The 17909-nt window shown below is 43.8% G+C and overlaps 1 protein-coding gene across 4 annotated transcripts in view; it reads right to left on the bottom strand.

Annotated features, from left to right (window-relative positions):
* OTULIN (OTU deubiquitinase with linear linkage specificity) overlaps positions 1–6687 on the bottom strand; it is a 28028-nt gene extending 21341 nt beyond the window's left edge. Inside the window, exon 1 of one of the 4 annotated variants that reach the window (XM_040494162.1) lies at positions 6403–6687. In XM_040494162.1, coding sequence (XP_040350096.1) covers positions 6403–6578 — 176 coding nt within the window. In that variant the 5' untranslated portion in view covers positions 6579–6687. Of the gene's footprint in view, positions 1–1972; positions 2464–5098; positions 5326–5986; positions 6261–6402 lie in introns of those variants that run through there. The other 3 variants (XM_040494191.1, XM_040494170.1, XM_040494180.1) reach the window with 3 other exon arrangements.
* Positions 6688–17909: the final 11222 nt, after the last annotated feature.

Here is a 17909-nt window from a genome sequence, read left to right as displayed (position 1 = left end):
CACTCCACAATTTATGTCACAAGCAAATTTTACAAACACTACTTTAAAAACAAGGACAGGAAAACATCAGTTATTACACGTCCTCAACGCTAAAAGCCCTCCCAAGGCTCCTCGGGCTCCCTGACCCCCACGCTCACGCTGCCACCCACGTCCTGTGGCGCGTATCCCTACTGGCCCACGTACTTGAACTGCTGCAAATCTGACTGACTTGGGACTTACATGACAGGTTCCTGAAGAGTCTCCAGTCTCATCTAGTGACTGAACGAGAACCTACTATGTACTAGAGAAGGAAGAAAACCCCACAGGTGCTGGACGAGGATTGAAAAAGGGTGCCTCCTTTGCCCCGCAAGATAAACCACAACCTGACAATGATGAGAAACAGAAATACCAGCTCTATCTTGGCTCAAACCACAAGACACGTGAAAGCCCCCACAGTCCCAAGGTGGACCAAGAGTAAGTGACAAGAGGACAGGACAGCCTCCATGCCGGTGGATGGTACGACCAGTAAACCCGCAGAACCCCAGAAAGGCTCAGGGACCAGAGGTGCCAAGTACTTCTCAGGGTGCAGGAGACGCCCAGAGCTGAAAACAAGGAAACTGGCTGGTGTACACATAGGGTGAAATCAGACCCCTAATTCCCTACAGTCCTCCCCCCCACCCCCCCACCCCCCGTGACAGCACAGCCCCAGTCCTCACGCCAGACAGAGGCTCCAGGTGCCAATGAATCACAGGAAGGGGTTAATAAGGTTAATGACAAGGAATTAAGCGACCGACCAGAGAAACTCCCATCCCCGGTGACCGCGGCACCCCAGCTCCCAGCACATGGCCCAGCATGGCAGGGGAAAGAGGAAGGAAGAGGTGAGCAGGAGCAAGAGACAGAAAGGGTACTGAGAGAAGCAGACCGAAGTGGGGAATTTAACAAACCCGCCTTCTCCCACGTCACTGAAACCCTACGATGGCTCCCAATAAGCAGGCAGGTCTACACGTGGACCTAACCCGCCGATCTAGCCTGCAGGCCACGATTCCTCTCCGCACAGCCACGCTTCAGTCCAAACACGGGACCAACACCAGCCTCTACTTTTACACCTATGACTGGCTCCATCCTCTCCCTCTGCTTGCACGGCTCACTGCTTAACACATCAGGACACACACAGCACGGGCGGCCCTGCCGCAGAGCACCATGGCTAGAGTGGGGGCCCGGAAGTCATGTCAGGGTTTAGCCGCTCCTTGGCACCTTACAGCCCTGTGTGTGGGACCGTGGAACTAAACTAGCTGTAACTCTCAGCACCCAGATTTAACTACCTGTGAACAATAGACAGTACTCTCCTCAAAAGACTGTTGTAAAAAGACACATATAAAACACGAGCGCTCTAAAAAGTTAGCTATTCTCCTTCTCATACTACGGCACTGGTGCAGAGTATTAATAAACGGTTTGCCCGATGGTCATTTCCTGTTCCTTTTTTTCTTTCTAAATAAAGGCGATGGTGTGTGTGCGTCCTATTTTTTAAAACACCGTGGGGCTGAGGGGACATATTAGGAAAAGGTACTTTCCATGTGCTCTGACCCCCGTGAGATTCCAAGTAAAAGGTATGGTGTCACCCAGGGAGCCCACGTCAGAGGTAAAAGCAAACAGAAACCAGATTCGCGGAGACCAGACATCAAACGCCTAAAATAAAAAGTGACTAAATATGTTAGTTCTTCTTTCAATAATTTTGTGGTAACTTCTGGCCTCCTTGCTAGCTTTATCGAACAGGAGAGAACTCGATCCTGTAAGACAAGCATTTAAGTGAACCACTTTCTTGATCATCATCAGAAGCATGTCTTCAGGCAAGCCACTTCCCTAATCTTGGCCTCCGTTTTCTCATCTTCAAAGCGAGAGGAGTAGACTAGATCCGCATGATCTACATGGTTCCTCTTCGAGGACTTAAGTTCTAACACACTATCAACCTATGTGTTGTTAAAAAAAACTGTACTTCGGGCGAATTCTGTGGCTCCGCCGCAGGCACATTTGGGTCTACTTTTGTCCTCTTCCTTTTTACCCTGCAAAATAACCAAAGTGCAATCAGGACACCAGTGCCCAGAGGAAGTTCCCTACAGGAGCATCTCTCAGGACAGCCACACGTACAAATTGGCACCAAGGCCAATAGGAAAGGAACAAGGAGAAGTCAACATGAGAACAAAATGCAAAGGGAAGACAGAGTAGAAGGAAAGATTATTGGAAATAAAAAGCAGTGAGTCAAGATACACAAAAGCAGCAAAGCAGAAACTGACGAATGGGAGGCCAGAGCACATTCAAATTACTTTAGCCACAATCAGATTTCATTCAGATCCTGCGCACAAACGTTTGCTAACGTCCCTAGCCCCCAAGGACAAGCATTCAAGGACATTTGCTAACTTCACAAAGCCACCAAGGAAATTGTAATATGGCCTTTAATTCCTTGGAGACAGAATAAATTTTAAGTTTAAGCAGTAAGTTCCATTAGTATGGTCAGAGAAGAAGATATTTAACAGCCAAAATGAAATAGTCCCCCAACATAAGGACAATCAACTGGAAAGAGAGAGAGATGTGACAGCAAGAAAAATAAAAATTTTAAGAAATTAGTTCACTCAATATATTAAAGCTGAAAATAATGGCAAATGAAGCATTTACCAATTTATTATAAATACATACGTACTATTTATAAGTGTATTATTTATTATTTATGTTTTTGTTGTATATTAATTATATTTAAATAGCTAGAAGCTTGAATTTTTGTTATGAGAAGGGAGGATAATGAAATAATGAAAAGAAAAAGGATATTACGTTGTAAGATAAAATTGTCAATGCTGGTCAGTTTCAGAAATTTGGTAATTTTTTGTGTTTATGAGTCAAGTTGGAGTAGGAATGGGGAGTGACTACCATTTGGCACTAACGAGGCCACCAAAGCCCAACGACTCAAATGATCACCACCACAAAAGCCTTCCTTCTAGAAAATATACCGATAGCTAGAAAACTAAGACAAAGTCATAAATGTGACTTGATTTTGGGGGGACCATGGCATTCGTGAATCATGCTCAATTACACAACTCAGTTAAATTTCAAAACCAAAATCCTAGTAAGTTCTACTTAGAAAATTCCTAGAAATTCTTAGTTTAGCACCATAATGTTATTTTAAAGTGTATATTTTCAAGCCCCCGTTTTCTCCTAAGCTAGAGATAAAATATTTTATTCTTAATATTAAGGCAATATACATGATTAAGTTACATGACTTTGCATACTAAATTATAATCTCTCTTGCTCTGTTTAAAGACCTGAGTTAACAATAAATTTTTGAAAACTTAATTTAAAAAGGCTTACTACAAACAGACAAAATTATACTATTGCCAAGAACAAAAGCTATAAACTAAAAATACATCGGTCAGTGAAGCAAGACATTTCTGCAAAGCCAATTTTTCAATTTCTGATACAAGTAAACAGGTTATATGGAAAAAAGTCAATTCTAACTTCTATGCAAAGCTAAGACAGCATGTTAACCACTCATTATGAACACTTGCATTAAGTTCCCCTCTGTTGCCTAAAAAGGCTAAACTGAGTATGACTTTGTTTGGCTCTCTGGACTTGAACGCTGCCGTTCATGCTTAACTTGGCCTATCCTAGAACGCCAATGGCCCAGGCAGTGTTGGTGAGACAGTGTCAACCGTGGGACAGCAATGTACCTTCCCACAAAGGCACAGGAAAAACAAAGACCACTCAACCCAGCCTCTCTCCACCACTTAGCAGCTGTAGAGATGGGTGAACAACACATCAAATGCAGGAAAGTACCGGCACCCAAGCCAAAATTCCACCTCCCTTCTGCGAGTGGACTTTCCATGACTGGCTCATGCTACTCCAGAGGTATCTGGGGACAACCCAGACATCCTCAACAATGAGGTTGGAAACAAGCTTTACATCCAGGTGGGAGAAGGGGCAGGAAGGAGTAGCTGTTACCCTATCAAACATACCCCGCAGGAGGTAAGGAGGCAGGTGGGAAAACACATAGCAATACTCAAGAACAATGGTTTAACAACTTGTTGTTCACAGCCCTTTTGAAAATTCACAGCTTCCATCAGAAGCTCAGCCCAGAAAATACACGTAAAATTTCACCTTCAATTTCAGAGGGGCTCACAGACACGCTCTCCACCACACACAGTCCGAAATTCAAACCATGTGCCACCATCAGGCGGACAAAGAAGGGCCTCGAAGTCGTCTTGCTTCTGAATTCCCTAAGCGTGTCTAGCCTGGCCACCAACCATGTCCCAAGACCATCTTGGTCCTCAAGATTACCTTAGCTAAGGGCAAGAAGTAGATACAGCCTAAGTCTTGAAATGGAGGGGTAGGGTGAGCAGGGGATAAAGCACGGCCAACCTGCTCATAGGAACAGCGAGGAAGCTTCAAGAAAAGTCAACCAAATCTGGTCTGATCTAAGACTTCTTCAAGTCAGACCCTAAGTCATCTTGTGAGCCATCCTTAAGGCCTGCCCAGAGGATGACAACCACAGCTCTCAAACAAGCTAGGAGAGGTCGTTATAAATCATGTTCCTCTGCCTGGTTTTGCTGAGAAAGCCAGAAAGAGATGGGGGTGAGGTTCCCACTGAGGCATCAGGGAACCTGGCCCTCAAACCTCTTCCGTCTCCCTGGCCGAGCTGCACCTCCGGAAGCTGCACCTGTTTCCTAATGTGTAAAATGACAAACCTAGGCTGTTTTTTTGTTTTTGGTTTTTTTCCAGATTTCTTTCAGACCAAGTCTGTAATTCTGACAGCAGTAAGAGGTGTGCCTCAAAACCTTTTGGGAAAGAGTGCTCCTCACCATGACCTATTTCCCCAGGTTCTGACTCAGGAAACTTGCCAAATAATTATGCATACTTTCAGGAACATGATTCTGGCTCCAAAGTTCCTGCATCTCACGGGGGCATGAGAATGCTGGGGCCAAGGCTAAGGTGCAGCTTCTGGGGGCAGGGTCTTTAACCAGGGAGTCACGGCTCAGACCACCAGGGCAAAAGCAAGGAGGAGCAGTTAGAAACCAGCATGAGCTGTGGAGGGGCAGAAGCAGAAGGCACCCCCACCTCCCCCAGCCTACTTTACCCTCTGCAGAGTCTGCAGTAGTTCTCCAACCCAGAGAGCAAACCTGCAGCCAGAGAGCACATCAGCTCACACGTGGGTCTGTAGAGCAGTTTCAATTTTAAAAATCAAGGTATTCCATTAAAAAGTCAGGGTACTGGGATTCTTTAAATACAGAAAATCCAGCAAGCAGAGGATAGAACCTAGTGGACTCTGACCCCAACAGCAATGGACACAGCTATCCAGGAACCAATGGCCCACACCTGGCCAGCCTCACTCACTTAGGTTACCTGCATAGCTCCTGGGGTGGGGGAGTTTGCGACTGCCTATTGCAAAGCTTTCCCAATAGCCATTAACACATTAAGTGTGGATACTACCATCCCAGAGGGTTTAGATGCTCAATAAATGAGAATGTCAACGCCCATGATAAAGAACCAGGCACAGGAAAGTTTTATTATAATACACTAACTGTATACCAGGCCTGCCAAACACCCCTTTTTAGGAAATGCCAAAAAAAAAAAAATCTAATTTGAACACTTACAATTCAACTTGCCAGCCAATTAAGCTGTCAAAATAGTTATCTGAGTGCTTTCATCAATTCTGAAATTCAAAGACATTTATATGTGCCTAGAACCTGAAAGTGTAGAAAAAGTTGCAGCCTTCAAGTTTACACTTCGCTTCCACCTTCCCCCCAGACCCTTGCTAAAACTATACTCTTCCAACTTAAGCTGCCTTCTTTATAGTTCGCTAAAAAACTGCTCTAACCAGCACTATCTCTCGTGCTTAAAAGTAACGGGGGTGGGGGTGGGGAGGAGGAGAGCTTGTTAAGCTACTAACGGGCAAAAGAGAATTGGGTCAGACTCGGTCCAAAGTCTATTCAACAGGTGGGGCGTTCATCAAGCGGCAACTTGCCTTCCAAGAACAAACTTGTCGCATGGTTCAGTTTTCTCTTGGCCGTGATAGAAGCAACCTTACTTCCTTCCCCAACTAGGTCGGAGGAAAGATTCACTGGGAGTTAGTTATAACAATACGCTTTTCCGGTTTGTTTCCCAAGTTCCCGGAGCTCTGTTTTAACTTTGGAGCAACGCAGATGTAAAAACAGAGGGCACTGGGTGACCAGGACTGTGAGCCGGACCCTGCGGGGAAACCATCTGTACGGACACTGGATGCAAGTGTCTTCGAATTCCTCTCCGTCGCCGACGACCTTACCCCGAATACAGGCTGCGAAGGGCTCTTAGCCGGCTACTCCCCAGCCCACCCCACGCCCAGCGTTCCCGAGGGGACCGACCCAGAGCCCCCGCCCGCCCCCGCTGCGCCCCGCGACTCACTGCTCGGCTGAGCACCGCACCGCGGTCCGCGGCTGCCCGCCGGCCGCCGCCTTCCCGCCCTCCCGCGCCGCGGCTCTCGCGGGGCCCGGGGACGCGGCCCCCGCCTCCCGCGCCGGCTCCTCAGCACAGCTCGCGCCCGGCCACGATCCGGGCTGGGGCATGGTGCCCTGATTCATCGGGCCGCCGCCGGTGGCGGCGACGCCGGGGTTCGGCCGCCTCCCAACGATCCGGGGCCCCTCCCGTCGGGGCGCCCGGCCGTGCCGCCGCCGCCGCTGTACCGCCCGCCGGCTTCCGAGGCTGCGCAGAACGCTTCCGCACGCGTCACCGCCGCCGGCCCCGAGCCCTCTGACCCGCGATGAGGGGGCGTGGCCCGCTAGGACTGGGTGGGCGGGGAGCCCTTCGACGCGGCGCCTGAGCTTGCGGCTGCGCGGGCTGAGCCGCGGTCGAGTGGAAGACCTGCATGGGGTGGACACTGCGCATGCTCCACACAGCTGGTCCAAGCTGGGGTTCCCCGCGCGTCAGGTTTGCCGTGGATGTTGCGGCCCTTCCGGGGCGTGAAAGGAGGGGAAGAACACTGAACCAGCGGAGGAACGCGAGGACGAGGAAGGCCAGCCTGGGGTGTGAAGAATGCTAATGCGTTTGGGCGCCTTGCAGTGTCATTCTGGACTTCCGAGCCGGGCGGGGTTTCCTTGGCCATAAAACGAAGGATGTGGGCAGACTGAGTGATGTGCGGCTCGCCTGGCCTTCCCCGAGTGACAGCTCCGTCACGACCCGCCCCCGAGCCCGGAGAGCTTTGGTCTTGGGCGTGGGGTCAGGCTTGTTGCTCCGGGGCTGGGAGTTACGGTCCCTCGTCTCTGCGAGGGCGGGAGGCTGAACTGGTTCTACCCGAGTTGAGCAAGCTCGGCAGTGTGTGTTCATGGGCCGTATTCTCTAAAGTGAAGTTTAATCTGTTTCAGATTCCGTGTCTCCCTCTCTCTGCCCCTTCCCCGCCCATGCTTTGTCTCTCAAAAATGAATAAACGTTAAACAAAAAATTAAAGTGAAATCTGATGTAAGGGAATACGAGCAAAGGGAAAATATTAGCAGACCTCAAAGATCAGAAGAAGGCGAAATGTTTCATCTCTGGGGAGAAAATAGAGTCGCCTCGAAAGATGAGCAGTCGGGAAATGCACAGGGGTATTTCTAAAGCAGAGTGCAGGACCGGGGTACGGAGGAAGGGAACCCATGGGCACTTCAGAAACCCGCAACTATTCGGGGACAAAACAGGTAGCAGGAGATTTTACTGAAAAATGAAACTGGAAGAAGAATGCTAGGGACCAGATGGGAAAGAGCTTCCTTAGGCTAAAGAGGGAGCTGGTGCTTGAGCCTCCGGAAAGATGGGAAGGTGGAGACTATTTTAAAAGATCACTTTGCAGTTAGAGAAAAGATTGGAAAAGGGCAAAACTGGGAGTCCAGCGTAGGGAGGCTAGATAGTAGTGGGCATCAAAGGGAGAAACTGGATGGGAAGAATATTTTGTCCTCCAAGAATATTGGAGGAGAGCGGTCAAAAGGCACAAACTTCCAGTTATAAGATAAGTGCCAGGGATGTAATGTATAACATGATGACTATGTCTGACGCTGCTGTAGGATATATAGATAGGAAAGCTGTTAAAAGTAGATCCTAGGAGAATTTTTTTCTTGTATCTATATAAGATGGTAAGTGTTTAAACCTACTGCGGTAGTCATTTCACGGTATATGTAAATCAAACCATTGTGTTACACACTTTATTTTTTTTTAATTTTTTTTTCAACGTTTATTTATTTTTGGGACAGAGAGAGACAGAGCATGAACGGGGGAGGGGCAGAGAGAGAGGGAGACACAGAATCGGAAACAGGCTCCAGGCTCCGAGCCATCAGCCCAGAGCCTGACGCGGGGCTCGAACTCACGGACCGCGAGATCGTGACCTGGCTGAAGTCGGATGCTTAACTGACTGCGCCACCCAGGCGCCCCATACACACTTTAAATTGATGCAGTGATGTGTGTCCATTATTTTTCAATAAGCTGGAAAAATAGGGGTACAATAATTGTACTTTGAGGTGAAAAACTATGGGGTGGGTTTTTTTTTTTTCCTTTCATTTTGAAAAAGTAATAAGCCCGCATGCTTTAAAAAATTCAGAGCATACAAAAGAATATATCGGGACGGGTTGTATTTCCCATGGCTGTTAAGGATGTGGGATTATCGTGCCCTGAATAGTATCCCCCCAAATTCATGTCCACTTGGAACCTCAGTGTGACCTGCTTGGAAATAGGGTCTTTGCAGATGTAATCCGTTAAGAGGAAGGTCTTACTAGACTAGAGTAGGCCAGAAATCCAGTGACTGGTGTCCACGTAAGAGGAGAGGTTGCCGCATATAGTCACAGAAGAAATAAGGACATGTGAAGTTGGACGCAGAGATTGAAGTGTTGTAACTATATGCAAAGAAATGCAGGAAAAGGCAAGGAAAGAGGATTCCAAAGAGTCTTCCGAAGAAGTGTGGCCCTGCTGACAACTTATTTCAGACATCTGTCCTCCAGAACTGTGAGGGGATAAGTTTCTGTTGTTTCAAGCCCTCATTTTGTGGTAGTTTGCTGTGGCAGCTAGGAAACTAACAGAGATCAAGCTGAAGACTTAAAATTTTATCAGGCTGAATTTATTGAAAAGGGCCCACTAAGCAGATATTCTAGATACAAGATGTTGTTTCCAAGGGTTAGCAAAAGCTTAACAGTTTGTTTGAATTGTTGCTGAGTATGTCTTTTTCTATTATGCATGTGAATCTGGGAAAATAATCATAAGATGGGTGTAGGGACCCACTTGGCCCACGATGAGAAGGACCTGAGCAACACCCTATTGATCTCTTGACTTCCATCCTCCCCAAAGTACCAACACTAAATGAAATGACAGAGTTGACTAGGATACTATCGGGGAAGGTATCCAAAGGCTTGGAGGTAAAGGAGTTGACACATTAGAACGGACTTACCGTGTAAGACTTGCTCATCCACCCCAGAAGGGTCCAAGGGACATTACCCTTTACCATGACTGTGAGAAGTAAACCTATGAGGGGAGCCCCAGCATCTTTGGAGGGCTCTGCAATTGTTCTCTGTAATCCGGTAACTCTTACAATAGAAACTACCACCATAAAACTGGGATTCCTAAATGCAGTGGGGATAATAGAATCCTAGGATAGCAGGAACCAAGAGGTGGCACTTAGCTGCCAAAAGCTAGATGGCTGTGGTTACTGTAATGGACAGCTGAACCCAAGCAGTAATCAGAATTGTCTGACTTGTAGAGACCTATGACATTGCCCTCTTGATCATAGTGTCCCTAGGGAAAAGAAGAAATGGACAATCTACTAAATTCATACTTGGTATAAACAGAAGAGTTCTAGGCCTAGTGAACAGAAGTCCTAACTTGCATCACCGAAACAGGAAGTCACAGCCCCTCCATCATTTCCTATACTTCAGCCAGTTTATACACTTAGAATTCTTTGAATGAAGGAGAGGCCAAGTCCTCTTGAACGACCTTGCTACGTTGCCAAAAATGTATATTATTTATTAATAAACTGTTAGGCTTTTCTAACCCTCGAGGTAACATGCTGTATCTAGAATATCTATTTAGTGGGTCCTTTTCAATAAATTCAGCCTGATAAAATTTTATCAGTCTTCATCTTGATCTCTGTTGTGTTCTAGGCCAAATCCTCTTGAGGAAGGACCTTGCTACATTGCCAAAAATGTAGATTACCCTTCCCCCAAAGGGTCCTGTGGCCATCTACCAGGGTGATTGCGCATTGGGGGAAAGGAAATAATCAGGCTTTGGGAGACTAGGACACAATGGCTCTAACTTGACACTGATTCATGGAAACCCAAAACATCATTGTGTCTGCACAGTGTAGGGTCTTAGGGAAGTGATTAATGGAGTTTTAGCTCAGGTTCATCTCACATTAGGCCCAGTGGGTCTCTGGACACATCCTGTGGTTACTTCCCCAGTTCCAGAGTGTGTAATCAAAATAGACATGCTCAGCAACTAGCAGAATTCCCAGTTGATCCCCTGAGCTATAGAGCAAAGGTTGTTATGGTAGAAAAGGCTAAATGGGGAGCACCTGGGTGGCTCAGTCGGTTGAGCATCCAACTCTTGATTTCAGCTCAGGTCATAATCCCAGGGTCATGAGATCGAGCCCCGGGTCGGGCTCTACACTGAGTACGGAGCCTGCTTAAGAGTCTCTCTGTCTCTCGACCTCCACCTCTCTCCTCTGCTTGTGCTCTCTCTCTATAAAAATGTATAGGCTCTCTGCCTATAAAAATGTAAACCAAAAGCAACACCACATTCTTGGAAGAATTGCAAAAATTAGCACTACCATTAAGGACTTGAAAGTTGCAGAAGTTATGATACCCACTACATTCCTTTTCAACCAGCCTATTTGGCATGTGTATAAGACAGAGGGATCTTGGGAATGACAATGGATTTTCATAGATTATGTGGTGATTCTAGTTGTACTGCTATTCCAGATGTGGTTTCATTGCTTGAGCAAATCAACACATTCCCTAGAACTTGCTATGTAGCTATTGATCTGGCAAATCCTTTTTGCCTCTATACCTGTTGAAAAAGACTACCAGAAGGAATTCACTTTCAACTGGCAAGGCCAGCGATTCACCTTCATTAGCCCACCACAGGATATATCAACTCTTCAGCCCTATGTCATGATTTAGTCTGTGGAGACCTCCTTTCCCTTCCACAGAAAATCACACTGTTCCATTACACTGAAGATCATATGCAGGAAATAGCAATTACTGTACACATATTGGTGAGATATTTGCACTTCAGAGGATGGGAAATAAATCCTCCAAAATTCCAGGGCTTTCTTCCTCAGTGAAATCACCAGGGGTCCAGTGGTATGGAGTGTATCAAGGGGAAGGATAAGTTGTTATTAAAGGAAGAGGAACAACACCTTGTAAGAAAAGAGAAGTTTCTGCCATGTTCCCAGGCTACTGTGCAAGTTGCTCTGCCATTTGGGTCAAAGGATCCAGTAAATCCAACGGTGCTTGAGGTGTCAGTGGCAGATAGAGATGCTGTTTGAAGTCTTTGGCAAGCAGGTATAAGTGAATCACAAGACGAACCTTAGGATTTGGGACTAAAGCCCTGCTGTCCTCTGTGGAAATGATTCTCCTTTTGAGAAACAGCTTTTGGCTTACTACTGGAACTTACTAGAGACTGCGTATCCATCCATGAGTCACAAGTTACCGTGTTATCTGAGCTCAATGATAAATCATGTTGATAGACTGGAACCTTAATAAATGTAATCTGATGAAAATGGCTCTGCACTTCCATGATCTTCCAAAAACCCATACCCAGTCTAATTATGAGAAAAACACCAGACAAATGACAAATTCCATTTGAGCAGCATCCTACAAAATACTTCACTAGGAATCTTCAAAACTGTCAAGGTCACCCAAAACAAGAAAAGTGAGAGACTATCACAGTCAAGAGGAGTCTAAGGAGATGGACAAACAACTAAACGTAATGTGGGATCCTGCATGGGATCCTGGAACAAACAAAAAGTGTCCTTAAACAGAAGTCTGAGTAAACTATCACCTTCATTTAATAATAACCTATCAATATTGGTTCATTAACTGTAATAAGTGTGCCATACTAATGTGAGATGTTACCAGTAAGGGAATTTGGGTACATAGGAACTCTGTATTTTCTCCTCCATTTTTCTGTAACTGTAAACTATTCAAAACAATAAAGTCTGTTATGTAGAAAAAAATAAAGTCAACATGTCACAAACTGTTAAACCAAGATCTTCAAAATAATGAAGAATATTGGTACGCCTGGGTGGATCAGTCAGTTAAGCATCTGACTGGCTCATGTCATGATCTCACAGTTGGTGGGTTTGAGCCCTCCATTGGGCTCTCTGCTGTCGGTGCAGGGCCCACTTCGGGTCCTCTGTCCCCCTGTCTCTCTGCCCCTCCCCCACTCACTCTCTCTCAAAAATAAACAAACAAAAAAATAGCGAAGAATATCTAGTCATATTGTTCTTATTTTGCACTTCAGTAGAAAACTTTTAATGTTTATATTTCATCTTTAACCTTTTAAAACTTCCTACTTTGTATATGTTTTATAGGGCACATATACATAAACACAGAGGTACACATACATTTGTAATATATATGTACACATTGGAGATGTGTGAAATTTTTTTAACTGACGTTACAGAATTAAATGATTAGCAAGTGTGTTAAACTAAATAATTCAGAAATTAAATTGGAGCTTCTTTTATTTTTATTGAGAAAAAGACAGAGAATGGGGGAGGGGCAGAGAGACAGGAAGAGAGAGAATCCCAAGCAAGCTCCACACTGTCAGCAAAGAGCCAGACATGAGGGTCGAACTCACCAACTGTGAGATCATGACCTGAGCCGAAATCAAGAGTAGGACACTTAACCAACTGAGCCACCCAGGAGCCCCTAAATTGGAGTTTCTTAGAGGAAATGGTGAAAAGTAAGCCTATGAACTGTGATATAATTACAACTAGCCTATTCTTATGTCGAGATGAATAAATAATAACAAAAATCTATAAGCCTATGTAAAAGTCTATATATTAACATTGCTGTACAGAATTCCAGCTCGTTTCCAGCTTCCCCTTAGAATCTAACATTCCTAATTAGGCAACGAAAAGCTATATGATGGAATTGTAATTTGTTAGTCCTTAGACTTGGTAACTAACATTTGGAATCACTTTGAAATAGTGTTAACCATTCAGTTAACATTTCTTCAGTTGCCTTGCCTAAAATAGTTAATTCATGACAGACTCCAAGTTCCTTTTCTTTGAAAACACAGCCTTTACTCGTAATAACTGTTCATGAAGAACAGGGTTGGACCATTAGAGTGTTTGTGTCTTTGTTTGATTATTTAATTATTTGTAAGGAACTTATTACAAGTTGGAGGCATATTCCCCCCGCCCCCCACCATTCCATACCATAAAATCACATTTTACAGCAAAGTCAAAACACCCCCCATTTTTACTCTATGGAATTTCCCAATGTCATAGCAATAAAAAATAGATTTCAAGCATATTCTGTACATCAATTTCAAAAGTATTAACAGGAAGGGTACTTTTTAGTTTATTCTAGTTTCATAGGTTATGTACTGTACTCAGTCTTGAAAGGAAGTATTGTTAGTTTCACTCAGAAATTAACTACTCTAGGAATAGCCAAGTTGTATTTGAAAGACCCCTTTTTTCCAGCACACCCCTTGTTTGTGGAAAGCTCATTTTTTTTTAAACAGGATGGGGGCGGGGACTAGTGTCTTGGCAGTTCTGAGACTAGAAGAAATAACTTTAAATAGAAAAAAAAAATAGGGGAAATAGTTCATTAGAAAAAATATCTTCCAGCAGTATTAATTTACCTGGAAAGCCCCAAAACTGTCCCCAAGAGTTTTTCTTGGGAGAAGTATGGCTTATGGTGATATTTATTTTATCATGAAAATAAAACTTTCATACATGAGATGACAGAGTGAATGATGTTATATGAAGACTTGGGATTCTGGAAGATGTTAAACTAGTCATTGGCCTCCGGCTAAATAGTATTTCATTCTAAAGAAATCATCCAGGCAGATGAATCTTAATTTATTTAGAGAGCTTCTGAAATGGAATTCCATACTCTAACATACCTTAATATCTGCTATGGGCTGAATTGTATCCCCCATAAATTCATATGTTGAACCCTTAACCTCCAATGCGACTATATTTGGTGTTATGGACTAAATATTTGTGCCCCTCTCCCATTCACATGCTGAAACACTACTTCTCAATAGGATGGTATTAGAAGGCGGGCCTTTGGGGGATAATTAAGATTAAATGAGGTCAGGAGGCTTGGAGCGCTCATGAATGAGGTTAGTGCCCTTATAAGAGTCATGACAAAGTTTTCTTCCCCTTGCTGCTCTCTGCCAGGTGAGGATGCAAGGAGAAATCAGCAGTATGCAAACCAGAAGATAACTCTTTCCAGAACAGAACCATACTGGCACCCTGATCTTCAACTTCCAGCCTCTAAAACCATGAGAAATAAACTTCTGTTGTTTAAGCCACCCAGTCTGTGGGATTTTCTCATGACAGCCCAAGCAGACTAGGACAGTATCACAAACTACTTCCTTATACTTGCCTTTTACGATGAGAATATGGGTTCCTTTGGCAAGCAAGCCCCTCATTCATATTGCACACTGGAACTTACGGCCAAAGGGGCAAACGGTAGAGGTTCCCCCAGAAAATTAAGGTAAGGAAAAGATTCTTTGTCACTGCTATGCCGTAACACAGGAAAGCTTCTCCTCCTCAAGTAGTCTGATAGTGGGTGAATGATTCACATATAACCCGATCTTATCTCCATCACACTAAGAGAGGAAAACGCCGCCCTACCATTACCAAAAACTCTCTACTTGTGATCAGGTAGCTGGTGAACCTTACCCTAAAATTCATACCGGCACATCGTTGACAAAGTAACAAGCGCTTTCTGGACCTTCTGCTAATATTCTGTGTCATGAATTTTTCCTTTTACTTGGTCCAGAATTTTAGAAGGATAGCTGACTAGGCCTTCTTCAGAAGACATAAATGTGTAGTTTCATTATCATTGCATCATTCCCAAAGACCTTGGCAGCTAGAATCTACCTTAAAATGGTGGTCTTCAAACTTAGGTACCTCTCATTTTCAGGGGACATCAGGGCCGTGTCATGCATTTGTGCTGCAAAAGTCCTGGGGCCGAAGATACCTTTCAAAGCTGTATGAGGGCACGGATAGGCTTGTCCTCCTTTCCAGCTGCTTCCTTCCTGTTCACCGTCTTCTTACACAGAAACAGAAGACATCTCTCATCCATCTGAAATCTTACTACAGTGTGGGCCTCAGGGGCTGCCCTGTCCAACGCAGTAGATACTAGCTGCCTGTGGGTATTAAGCACCCGAAAGGTAGCTGATCAGAATGAACATTTGCTGTCTGGGGGGTCCTGGGTGGCTCAGTGGGTTAGGCATCCATCTTTGGCTCAGGTCGCGATTTCACAGTTCATTAGTTCGAGCCCGGCGTCGGACTCTGTGCTGACAGCTCAGAGCCTGGAGACTGCTTCAGATTCTGTGTGTGTCTCTCTCTCTCTTTGCCTCTACCCCGCTTGCACCCTGTCTCTCTCTCAAAATAAAATAAGTAAACATTAAAAAAAATTTTGCTGTCTGTATCAAACACTATAGGATTTCAAGAACTTAGGACCAAAAAACAAGAATGTGAAGTATCTCATTTTAAATTTTTTAAATTGGCTGTTGAAATGATCATATTTTAGAAATACAGTTGACCCTTGAATAACGTGGAGGTTAGGGGCACCGAACCCCCACACAGTCAAAAATCCAAGTATAACTTTTGACTCTCTAAAAACTTAACTGCTAATTACATACTGTTGACCAGAAAGCTTAGAAATAACATAAACAATCAATTAATACATATTTTGTATGCTATATGTATTATGTACTATATTCTTACAATAATGTAATCCAGAGAAAAGAAAATATTAAGAAAATCATAAGGAACATATATTCATAGTACCGTACTATATTTAACGAAAAAAATTCCACATATAAGCCCACCCTGTACTGTTCAAACTGTGATGTTCAAGGGCTGACTGGATTACATTACATGCATTAGTAACTTCGCTTGTTTCTTTTTAATTTTTTAGTATATTCCTGAAGGTTTTAGATTACGTATGTGGCTCACAGTATGTTTCTATTGGATGGTGCTATTCTAGAGCATCAAACCAAAGGCACAATTTAAATAATGCTTTCGGAGAAGCCTCCCAGAGAAGGCACCAAAAACTTGCATTCAGGCTTGGTGTCTTTCCTTTTCTTCTCCCAAGAGTGGGTATTTTGGTATTTCAATGGAGTGTTTTGGCCAATATGTTAATTCAGATAGAGTGCAGAGTGGGATTGTCAGGGTGACAATAACTTCACCCAAAGAAAGCATTGCTCCTGGGGCGCCTGGGTGGCGCAGTTGGTTAAGCGTCCAACTTCAGCCAGGTCACGATCTCGCGGTCCGTGAGTTCGAGCCCCGCGTCGGGCTCTGGGCTGATGGCTCAGAGCCTGGAGCCTGTTTCCGATTCTGTGTCTCCCTCTCTCTCTGCCCCTCCCCCGTTCATGCTCTGTCTCTCTCTGTTCCAAAAAAAAAAAATAAATAAATAAACGTTAAAAAAAAAAAAAAAAAGAAAAGAAAAGAAAGCATAGCATTGCTCCTGAGGGAGAGTCTTGAGAGAACAAAGCAGAGAATATCAGTAAGAGATCAGCATCCCGTGTTGCCCAGGTGTCAAACTCATGGCAAGGACACTATCTTAGAACGAGTGTTTGTTTTTGTGAGGTTAGTGAGGTGGTGCTTCCCAGAAACCAGAAGGTGACGGGCTCTCATGACTGGATAACAGATCCTTCTGTAATCCAGGTAGTTTCTAAGGCTTTGTTTTCAACAGAGTTGAAGGAGAACCTAAAGCTATTAGCTGATGATTTAAAATACTAAATGAGGGGTGCCTGGCTGGCTCAGTTGATAGAGCAACTCTTGATCTCAGGGTCATGAGTTCAAGCCCCATGTCGAGCACAGAGTTTACTTAAAATTTTTTGTTGAAAAAATAAAACAAAATACTTAACAAGAGATTGCTATGACACTTGTGGCATGCAATTCACAAGCGGAAGGAATTGAATGATTTTGTTATGACAGAAATCCATTTTCTTCTCTTTATGAGAACAGTGTTTCTCAGTGCTTATACCTATAAAACCCAAAAATAAGAATCGAAATTAAATCCTCTAACAATAAATAACATTCATCAATAGATTTTGAAAGGGATGTGTCCAATAGAATTTTACCAAGTATGTGTAATAACTTTCAAACTTTACAACATATTTTAATCGAGTGTTTACTATTAATAATTTTATAACGATAAATAAATTTGTTGAGTAATTTTAAATAATAAAAGGCCTTCAAACATAACAATATGCTGCATTCAATAGAATTCTGGGAAAGGAGAATGGAGTAGAAATGAGATTCCAATGCGAAAAAGGAACGATAATGAAATTGCAGTCTTTATGAATGGTAGTGAATTTCTACTAAGTATATTATTCAGGTTCTATTGGAAACATGAGTTGTATGATTATCTTATTTTAAAATGTCAATAGTCCTTTATAAAAAATTAAATTCTCTGGGAAAAAATCTATTATTATTTTGCTAGAACAGTATAATATGTTGTTTATCTTTGTATGAAATATTTTCAATTCCAAAGGGTGATATAGATTTTCAACAAAATAGCACTCTGAATCCCAACTAAGCATGGAGGAGATAATCAACAACTTGTTTGATACGTTAATTATTCAATCAGATTTTTGTTGAACATCTGATCTGTTTGAGCCGCACCTTACCTAAAGTGGAATGTTCCTAATGCCAAAACAGATATATAATTTTATCTCCAAACTTCAAGAACAAACATGAGTCCTTC

Source organism: Herpailurus yagouaroundi, unplaced genomic scaffold, assembly GCF_014898765.1.
Source record: "Herpailurus yagouaroundi ecotype Mexico unplaced genomic scaffold, PumYag 29, whole genome shotgun sequence".
Taxonomy (NCBI): Eukaryota; Metazoa; Chordata; class Mammalia; order Carnivora; family Felidae; genus Herpailurus; species Herpailurus yagouaroundi.
The sequence above is the reverse complement of the archived record's forward strand: the minus strand, read 5'-3'. Positions and strand labels throughout refer to the sequence as shown.